Genomic DNA, 10,091 nt, shown 5'->3' on the forward strand with positions numbered 1-10,091 from the left:
GGGTGTGACAGTGAGAGAGAAAGAGAGATGTTGCGGAAAAATGGAAAAGATAAAATATTTTAAAACTCGAATAAAAAAGGTGGAAACGAGATAAACGGAGTGCAATAATTCCTCTCTTTCTGTCCATGTTTTTTTCAGCCGATACATAAGACTGAAAGAGAGAGAGAGAGCATGCGGCAGTCATCGGCTACGATTTTCATGTGAAAAAATGATTCATCAACCGGACAAAATGATGTGTTAAGGCCCCTAGCCCTCCTAATTAGCTAATAATACTAAAACGAATATCAAAATCGAGGAATTAGATTTCCCGACCAGTGGATATTAAAATACACTCAACGAAAATTGTAAAAATTGAAGAATTTTAACAAAGTTCAAGTGAAAGACATATCGGGGATGGAGTACTAATTTTTCGCGGTTTAAACACAAGCTGTTCACCTGTTTAAATATAGGGGCGGTTGAGTGGATACGTTTTGGTATATTTTTATCGGTATATTTTGAAAATATACTTTGGTATATTTGACCGATAAATCGACAGGTCGATAATGATAACAACAGCCAGCTGATCGAATAATCTCGCAATTAAAAACGAAGAAAGTGCGTGCAAAACAAAAGCAAAATAAAGCAGCGTTGTTTGCGAATTCGTGTGGGGCGTGGCAAGGAAAACGCCGCAGTCGGGCAGCAAGAACAACGCACAAGGAGAACATCAGAGGAGACAATGCACAGCAACGTGAACCAGGGGGGCTACGTGCCGCCGGGGTTCGGGGCTGAATACCAGCCAAACGCACCGCCAGCCGAGGGCTACGGCTATCCTCCGCCAGCGGCCCCAAATCATCCGTACGCACCATCGCCGCACCACCAGCCGCCGGGACAGCCGCCAATGAACTACGTGAGTCATGACACGGGGCCGTCTGTCCCCAGAGACCGACTAGGGGGCGTTGCAGCAGCGACAAGCACACATCCATGACGTCATACCTCAGGAATCTTCAGTATCAATCATTGCTTGTCGTTTGTAAATATTAACACAGCTATTAGCCAATCTGCACGGCGCTGGCTTATCAAGTGTAAGAGTTCTACACTTAGTTTTTGTGATTTTACGAAATGTATTGGTCAGAAAGCAGCGGAACGGTGAAGAGAAAGGTTCGAAGTCGAGCCCCAGCAGAAACAAGAAACAGGATTAACACGTTTCATTTGCTTTTGTTTCCCCCGATCCTAAGCGAATAGAACTTGATAAGCGGAACAAATTATTAATAGATTTTACGAACAGAACAAAGTACTCCGCAAAACGCCCACCCATTGAGCATTCCTCACTCGACTCTACTCTCTATGTTTGCAGGGCTTTGTGCCGGGCCAGCAGCCACAGGGTTACGCTCCAGTGCCACAGATGCCGCCCTACGGAGAGGCACCACCCTATGGGGCAGGACAGCCACCATATATGGGCGGAGGAGGACCTTCGCCGCAGCAGTCCTTCGGCTATCCCCCCGGGCCGGCGGGACCTCCCCAGCACTTTGGATATCCACCGGGTCCGGCCGGAGCACCGCAGCAGCCGATTGTCACGCAGCCAGGAATGCCGCCTGCTCAGCCGCAGCCGGGCATGGGACCCGGAATGGGCGGAGGCAAGTTATCAAGACAGCCGCATCTCTGTTTGTTTACGTGCCGTGTCAATGCACCGCCACTCGCGATACTGTCCAATCAGCTAAAGTAACGTTAACGTTCTCCGGGGCCGCATCCAATGAACCCATCATCTAGAATCGCAGCAGAAAGCCGCTCGTGGATGTTGAGGTGGGGATTCGGGGCAGAACAAAGTGTTCGATCTAACACTAAACTGAAAAACCGAAATATGCCGTGGGTAAATATTTGCCTAGCCCCGAGAGATTCGGGCTCTTGTGCTTATCAGGTCCATAGATGAGATGCGTTTGCCTGCCGTCATTGTCAGAGTGTTCTTTGCTCTTCTGATGTCCGTCCGAAACTCGAAAGCCGTGCGGAGCCCGACGCTTATCGGGAAGCCTTAATTGGACCAATAAAGTAACACAAAGCGGCATTTAAAACGCTCGACTATGTGGACTACGTTGATTTTCCGCACACACAAACGCACACACAGCCTCGGTAGATGTCAACTTGTGTGCTCGGACGGTGCCAGACGCCTCAGTTCATCTCTGTACAGCTTTGCAAGTGGTCGTCATTCAATCGCGTTCGCCATGTCAACCGCAGGAGAATCAGTCCCAGTCGCAGTCCCTGCCCCAGGTGCTGCCTCAAATTACATTTCCACATTGGATTTGAGCGGCGAGCATGGGGAGCAGAGAGGCGCCGGTGTTAGCGGCGGCTCAAAGGTGATACGCCTCATCTGGCACACGATCTACAGCAAGTACACTCACCTCTGCTCCAGATCGCAGACGCTCAAGCAGCTGGTCTGCCGAGAGGCGAACAAGCCGCTGCCCAAGAAGCTGCGACACACGATGCGTCTGAACAAGTCCGCCAAGCGAAAGGGCTACGACTACTACATAAGCGAAGAGGACAGAAGGTGAGCTGGAACCACCCAGTACAGCACCCAGTACTCCTTCTTTGTGCGACTCTTAGGACCAGAACTAGTTCAAATCAATCAATTAGAACCCATTTAGGCTTCTCGTGCGATGTGTTTCTCCAATGATGAAATTCGAGGTTTAACGGGGGGGAGAGCACATGAGATTTTGCCATAAAGCTTATCTTCTTCGCAGAGATTAGATACAAAAGCCGTGATACGTGCCTTGAAGTCGAACAATGGGCCGTGCACTGGCCAGCCCCTGCTGTGAGGCCTTCAATTAGTGGGGCCAGCAATTGTGTGGCGACATTGACCAATTGACACACTGGCAACGAGATAAACAAGATGTGCCTTTTGTGCGCGTTGATTCAATTTGGGGACGTAAGATTACGCGAAGACCAACTCTAATTGATTCCGCCCTGTTCTAGGCGACTGGATGAGTATACCAGCCGGAATTCCGAACTGTCCGCGCGGATTGGAATACCTTACGACTATCGACCAGCTTTTGGTTAAGCAGAAGGTGGAGCTGCTCGAGGCCTTCACCGGCTTCGAGACCAACAACAAGTTCTCCATCAAGAACGCGCTTGGCCAGAAGGTGTACTACGCGGTGGAGGACAACGACTGCTGCACGCGCAACTGCTGCGGTCCGTCGCGACCCTTCGAAATGAAGGTGTTCGACAATTACCGCCAGGAGGTCATCCACATGCACCGTCCGCTGGCCTGTTCGGCCTGCTGCTTTCCCTGCTGCCTGCAGAGCATTGAGGTCTCGGCGCCGCCCGGTAACGTGATCGGCACCATCGAGCAGGAGTGGTCCATCTGCTCGCCCTCGTTCCGCATCCTCAACCACATCGGGGACACAGTGCTGCGCATTGAGGGCCCCTTGTGCACCTTCTCCCTCTGCGGCGACGTGGAGTTCAATGTGGGTTTGATTTTCCAAATTATTGAACACTTTCCTTACCCTAATTGCTCCCCTCCTTAGGTGGTGTCGCTGACTGGCGAGAAAATTGGCAAGATCTCGAAGCAGTGGTCTGGACTGGCGCGTGAGATCTTCACGGATGCCGACTTCTTCGGCATCAGCTTCCCCCTGGACCTGGATGTGCGCATGAAGGCGGTTCTGCTGGGCGCCACATTCTTGATTGTAAGTAGTTCCGTTGCTGACGCTGAGGCTTGCCGCTCTAATCGATGAAATGGGCTTGCCACAACTCAGTTGTACAGCGTTCACTTCTGTCGGCCTAAGATTGCGAAGCGGGTGCGACGCAGGCTTCGTTGGTGCTGAGGTAAGGTCGCTGTGCGCCCAGCCCGATCCAGTCCAAGTCCAGCTTTGTTCGATTAGGCTAGCCCCGCTCCGCTCCGCGTTGCAACCGATTAACCGATCAGACATACTAATGTGACTCTTCCCTTGCCTTTACCCCCCCCCAGGATGCAATGTTCTTTGAGAAGTCCGGCAACCGAGAGACCGACGGACCCGGCATGCTCTAACAATCTGAGGCCTGCTGTTGCAGTGGTCTCTGCACCGCGTACTAGTCCGCTGATGGCCAAAGCTGACGACGCTCTACCAAATGCTTAAAAATGAAAATGGAATACAAATACTGGAATCTTTGTTAATGCTAAGGACACGCTCAGGTGTCCCCCGAATGGACATTGCCGGGATGGATATTCGTATCTACTACGCTTAAGTAACACGTTGGCATTTTCGCTCCTTTGCCACAGCCGCAATCTTCAACGAATAACTGCTTCCTTTATGAATTTTTTGTACCTCTACAACGATGCACAGTGAAACAGGGAACAGGGAACAGGGAACTCCCACGTGAACCATGTACTTTAATCCGTACACTGAGTGTCTTATACATAATATATCTAACACATAAAACAAACAAGTATGCAATACAATAACCTACCTTGAAGTTACGTTTAAGTTTTCAGAAGATATTCTTATATTTATGTATTCAAATGTATTACTCGGATTGGTTTAATAAAACAAAACCAAAGTCAACAGAGTGCTACCCTTGGACATAGGATATAGTAGTGCGTGATGTATTCGTAAGAGCGGAAGGCTCGTGGATTGTGTATTGAGTCATTGTCGTATCGCCCTGCCCATAATATCTGCACTTATTTATCGCACTTGTATTATTTTTAAGTTGGACTTGTGTGTCCCGGAACTGTCCAGTAGAAATCAACCATCAGTAGCCAGCGAGAGGTTGAGGAATCATGTCAAGCACCAGATTTGGACGACCCTACGGATCGGTGGATGCCATCGTGAATCAGCCGGGAATTCTGGAATCGCGCCCAGGAAGGAATCCGCAGAACCCCAATGCACCATACGGACTGGACTACCTGACAATTGTGGACCAGCTCTTGGTCAAGCAGAAAGTGGAACTAACCGAAGTCTTAACCGGCTTTGAGACCAGCAATAAGTACACCATCCTCAACGCATCCGGCCAGAAGGTGTTCTACGCGGTGGAGGATAGCGATTGCTGCACCCGCAACTGCTGCGCCACCTCGCGGCCCTTCCACCTGAGGATTCTGGACAACTCGCCTCGGGAGATCATCCACATGCACCGTCCGCTGGCCTGCTCGGCCTGCTGCTTCCCCTGCTGCCTGCAGAGCATTGAGGTCTATGCGCCGCCCGGTAACGTCATTGGCACCATCGAGCAGGAGTGGTCCATGGGGTGGCCCTCGTTCCGCATACTCAATCACTTGGGCGAAAAGGTCTACCGCATCGAGGGTCCGCTCTGCACGCGTTCCCTGTGGGGCAACGTGGACTTCAATGTAAGCAGCGACTAGTTGGGGGCACTCTCATTTCATTTTCTACTCATGGCTATGTTCTGCAGGTAGTATCCCTGACTGGCGCAAAGGTGGGCAGGATCTCCAAGCAGTGGTCGGGTCTGGTGCGTGAGTTCTTCACGGACGCCGACTTCTTCGGCATCAGCTTTCCCAGGGAGCTGGATGTGCGCATGAAGGCGGTCCTCCTCGGCGCCACATTCCTGATTGTGAGTATTAACGTACCCCCAAACGATGTGGCTAACCCATTTTGTTTCTTCACAGGATGCCATGTTCTTTGAACATTAATTGAGAGCCGATAATCGGTTGAGTCAGCTGTCGTGGTCAGATCTTATCGCCTTTCCAAGGAACAAATCATGAAAAACCCCATAACATTCTTGAAACTCCATTTGTCATAATGGGGAGAAAATAATCTCAGATGTGGTCACCATAGGTTTATCTAAGCTTTTGTCCTCCCCTCTTTTCCACTTCACACTCATGTTGTATACCCCAATAAAACTTCGGATGGAAACTGATGGCATCCTGAATGCTCCTGCTGCGAGCCGAAACGGGAGCTCATCGCAGGGAAGCCATATAGCGGACTTGGAGCCAAATGCCTTCAAGGGCTTAAGGGCAAATTGAATTCAAGTCGATTCTCGTTGCCAGGTAGACTTATAGGAATGCTTATGATAGCGCTTTTGATCGTTGCAGGCACTTGATGACTGGCCAGAAGCCACAGCTACGAGGGCTACTACTCACGGGCTCAGACACGAATGTAACAGGGCGCATTGAACGATGCTCTGCTAGACGCCAATGAAGCCATGCAGAGCCGTCCAGAGCAGCGCATCCTGTGTTCTGGGCGTGCCATGGCTTCTTGTGATCGGAAGCAAACCCTTGAACACCCCCAGCCATTTGAAGATATTAGTTAATAGTTTTCTACGCTATTTGTGGGTCGATTGAAATCAAAAACGACAACCAAAAACGCAACCAGGAAACAAAATATTGAATCAGGAAATAATTTTGAAGCAAACCCTAAATTTTAATGTCTGTCTTAAAAGGTAGTTCCAATTTTCGAGAGCCTTCTTTTGCATACAGTGCTCGAGTGACTTCCAGTTTTGGAATTTGTGAGACTTATGGACTTCATTGGCTTCGAACGACCTACTGCTGTATCTCCTGGGCGGATAGCAGCATCCAGAGTTGCCTTCACAGTAAGTAAGGCGTCCCTGCGTATACAGTGTCTCCAGAAACAGAGTTTTTAGAAAGAACACTTGCACATTAGCTGCTCATCTAATAGCCTTCAGACCAGACAGATATTTGATTTGTTTTATTTATTAAGAGAAGCTCGATTTGGCTTTTAGACCCATTGATTTTTGGGCAAACCTTAGAATTCGTCGTAGATTACGATTTTGTAATCCATATAAATCGATCCACTCTAATGTACATATAAGCAAATGTCCGAAAAATTATTGCTTGGCCTACAAAGACTTTAAAAATGTATGGAGAGGATCGTGGGGTTCGAAAACCGTGAAAAAGGGTACGTCTATTTTTCTGATGTCAGAAAAATGATAAGACTCTGCCTATCGAAAGACATGCCACGCCCCGATCGTTAGCTGTATATATTAATTATTGTAAATAAAATCGCTGGAGCGCTAGAACTCCGCCATGCTCATCCGACCTGAGCGGGCCACGCCTCGTCGCCGTCGGGACGGGAGAGGGGAGAATGAGAATGGAATAGAGTCCACTTGCGGATCAGTAACCTCTGGACGGCTGCTCTCTGTTCTCCTCCTTGCATGGGGTGCACTTGCTCGCCAATGGAAACCGGCTTATCGTTGGCATTCTGCCTGGCCCAAACCGAACTGAAACGGGTTTGCGCTGGATGGATTACAAGTAAACACAAAGCCAAGAACTCCGTTCGGAGCAACTTTAGTTTAGTACTCAGAATGCCGGCGTTGAAGCTTCTGCTTGCGCTGCTCCTGATTTGCTTCGAGGCGACAGCCAAGGATCTCCAGGAGTGCGAAGATCTAGGACTGGGCAGTCACATCTGCCGCGAAATCGAAAGCCTCCAACAGCTCAATGGATACGTGCAAGACGATTGGCGGAGCGTAAAGGTGGTCAACGAGCACACCGGCATCGAGGGCGACGATCCCAGGGCATTGCCAGCCCTGTGCTTGTCCAGGCTACTGCACTTGGATCTGTCGGAGTCGGGTGGCCTGACGCTGGGCGAGAGGGGTCTGCGGGACCTCAGGCAGCTGGAACGGCTCAACCTGACCCGCTGCCAGCTAGAAGAGCTCAAGGAGGAGCACTTTTCCAAGAACTCATCGCTGCGCAACTTGGACGTGAGCTTCAACGACATACGGCTCATCACGGGGAAGCTGATGAACCGACTGCCAAATCTGGTGTACGCCAACTTCTCCAACAACCTGATAGCGGAGGTGGAGCCGAATGCCTTCAGGGGCTTGAAGGAGCTGCGGTTCCTAGACCTGACCACCAATGAGCAGGTGAACGTGACCCTGGGGGAGATCGTGAACCTTCGCCACCTCTCCATCGGCAACAACAACGTGAGGGACGTAAGTAGACGCCAAAAACAAAGCACTGCATAAGCTATCTGGAGCTGGAGTATCTTTATCGTTTTTCGTTCGAGTAGTTCCTTTGGCGCCGGCTGCGGGGACTGCCCAACCTGGAGGAGCTGCATCTGGACAGCAATTGGCTGGAGAACCTCGACATGGGCCTCTTCCTGGCACTGCCACGGCTGCGCTTGCTCAACGTGTCCAACAACAACCTTTGTGAGATCAAGGGAAGCCTTTTCACGGGTCCCAGCGGACGAGCTCCCCTCCTGCGGCTCGACTATAGCTCCAACAATGTGAAAGTCCTGGAGGATTCAGTGTTCGCCAAGCTGGGCGACCTCAGGACGCTCAATCTGTGGCTAAACCAAATCAGCAAGATCCACCCGAGGGCCTTCCAGGGCCTGAGCGCCCTCGAGTCCCTCCAACTGCAGGGCAACAAAATCTCGGCCCTGCCCGATGAAGTATTCTCAAATCTGACGGCCTTGCAACGACTCGACTTGAGCAGGAATAGCATTAGACAGCTGGGAGCCAGGGTCTTTGGAGGCTCCCTTTTAGGACGCCTCACCCATCTGGATCTGAGCAGAAATAGTATCGTGGAGCTCCATCCGCTGTCCCTCTCCGCCCTGCCCCATCTGCGAGAGCTGCGCCTCAGCGGCAACAAGCTGACGGCCCTGGACGTGCGCATGTTCGCCCCCCTGCGGCGCCTGCAGGTGCTCACCATCGGCGAGAATCGACTGGAGCAGATCGAGGAAGACATGCTGGAGACTTTCGAGCACCTCTCCCGCCTGGACATAAACAATAACCGCCTCAGCTTTCTGCCATCGCTCCAGACAGCCCAGTATCTGCTGCGGCTGCGGCACATCAGCATCGAGGGGAATCCCTGGCAGTGCCTGTGCCTGGACGAGATCACCGCCTGGCTGGACAAAGGCCAGGTGAGCTACGCCCGGCCCAGCAGTGCCTACTACAGTGGCCGTAAGCCGCTCTGCGTGGTCACACCCGTCGAGCAGTGCCTCCGGGACTTGAAGGCGGTGCGCGCGCACGGAGTCATCGAGAGCTACGAGCAGATTTGAGCTGCCAAACGGGAGCAGCAATAAATCAATATCACTAAATGTCGCTGGAGTTCTGTTCGGTTGTGGGTTCTGCCTGGCTGCCTTCCTGACGGGTGGGGGGATAGAGGATGGGGGATGGTGGATGGTGGAGAGAAACCTTCGTAAATCACAGACAATTGGATGACCATGAGGGCAAAACTTTAGCTAGCCAAAGTATTTGGCCAACTGTCGTAAAACAATAAAACGGAAGGCGGCCGCAAAGCATCAGAGGCGAGGGGGGGGGATGGGCAGCAGCGCAGCAGAGCAGCAGAGATTTTCAAATACTTAACATCACTTAAGCGAACAGTTGGACATTGACAATGGGGAGATTGGGAATTCCCAGTGGGGGTGGTGGGGGCGGTGTGGGGATTAGAGGCTGGTAGCCTGGTAGTCCGGGAAAGGTGACCGCTTTGGCCGTGATTGTTGAGCGTAATTTAGCGCAAGAATTTTTATTAAAATTCTCAATTTGTTTGCAGTCAAACTTTTTGTTGCCCGGCCACACGGGCCATGGCTGAATGAATTGATTGATTGATGGACCAAATGGGAGAAATTTGTCCATGCAATGGGAAATAAATAACGATTGGTTGGACAATCAGAGAGAGTTATGAATGCAGTTCGAAGAATAAGAACTTCGTTAAACCAAAAGTTGGAAATGCTGAAAGTCGAACGTCACAAATCGGCAAAGCAGCTTAAAGGGCAACAGAAAAGCCTCATTCCCTGTATTCTGCCATTCAGAAAATTTGCATTCAGAGGGTGTCTGGGGAATCGCAGCATTCGCAAGCAAATAAGTAGTTAAACTTCTGGGCATTCATGGAAGCAAGCTTATGCCGGCATAGGCATGCCAGGCATTCACACTCGACCAGGTGACAAAGGGCCAGAGACAATGGGCCAAGTCGAGGGGCGCCAGAACATGTGCAGTCAATACGGCAATTACAGCAATACAAGGAAGGACGACGACGGTATGCACAAGCGACCAATTTTCCTGCTCGACAGGCGTAATAAAAGTTCAACTCGGGCAGAAATTAACCAAGTTAAAGGCTGGACTCCATTGGTAGGTAGCCCCAATACAAGAAGAGCTCACATAATTTAATTACATTTTTGGGTTACAATTTTCCCCTGTTCCGATGTTGTTGTTGTCGATGAATCAGGTTTCCGGTCAAAGGT

At 50.7% G+C, this 10,091-nt stretch overlaps 3 protein-coding genes across 5 annotated transcripts; all 3 read left to right on the forward strand.

Annotated features, from left to right (window-relative positions):
* The first annotated feature begins 542 nt into the window (after window positions 1-542).
* Window positions 543-4,508, forward strand: LOC108152972 (phospholipid scramblase 1-like). 3 transcript variants are annotated; one of them, XM_017282695.2, is made up of 5 exons: window positions 543-886; window positions 1,334-1,613; window positions 2,944-3,434; window positions 3,495-3,653; window positions 3,935-4,508. In XM_017282695.2, exons 1-5 carry the CDS (start codon window positions 716-718, stop codon window positions 3,992-3,994), a joined length of 1,161 nt encoding a protein of 386 aa, XP_017138184.1. In that variant the 5' UTR covers window positions 543-715; the 3' UTR covers window positions 3,995-4,508. The 3 variants fall into 3 exon arrangements, with proteins under 3 accessions (XP_017138184.1, XP_017138185.1, XP_017138186.1); XM_017282696.2 differs by lacking the exon at window positions 543-886 and adding an exon at window positions 1,130-1,270; XM_017282697.2 differs by lacking the exons at window positions 543-886; window positions 1,334-1,613 and adding an exon at window positions 2,165-2,518.
* A 100-nt stretch (window positions 4,509-4,608) lies between these two features.
* On the forward strand, window positions 4,609-7,054 carry LOC108152973 (phospholipid scramblase 1-like). The gene is made up of 3 exons (XM_017282699.2): window positions 4,609-5,284; window positions 5,347-5,505; window positions 5,561-7,054. Exons 1-3 carry the CDS (start codon window positions 4,724-4,726, stop codon window positions 5,582-5,584), a joined length of 744 nt encoding a protein of 247 aa, XP_017138188.1. The 5' UTR covers window positions 4,609-4,723; the 3' UTR covers window positions 5,585-7,054.
* A 79-nt stretch (window positions 7,055-7,133) lies between these two features.
* On the forward strand, window positions 7,134-8,956 carry LOC108152971 (insulin-like growth factor-binding protein complex acid labile subunit). The gene is made up of 2 exons (XM_017282694.2): window positions 7,134-7,842; window positions 7,920-8,956. The coding sequence occupies exons 1-2, from the start codon at window positions 7,216-7,218 to the stop codon at window positions 8,907-8,909; spliced, it is 1,617 nt and encodes a 538-aa protein (XP_017138183.2). The 5' UTR covers window positions 7,134-7,215; the 3' UTR covers window positions 8,910-8,956.
* The last annotated feature ends 1,135 nt before the right edge of the window (window positions 8,957-10,091 follow it).

This window comes from Drosophila miranda, chromosome XR (assembly GCF_003369915.1).
Source record: "Drosophila miranda strain MSH22 chromosome XR, D.miranda_PacBio2.1, whole genome shotgun sequence".
NCBI classification, from domain to species: domain Eukaryota; kingdom Metazoa; phylum Arthropoda; class Insecta; order Diptera; family Drosophilidae; genus Drosophila; species Drosophila miranda.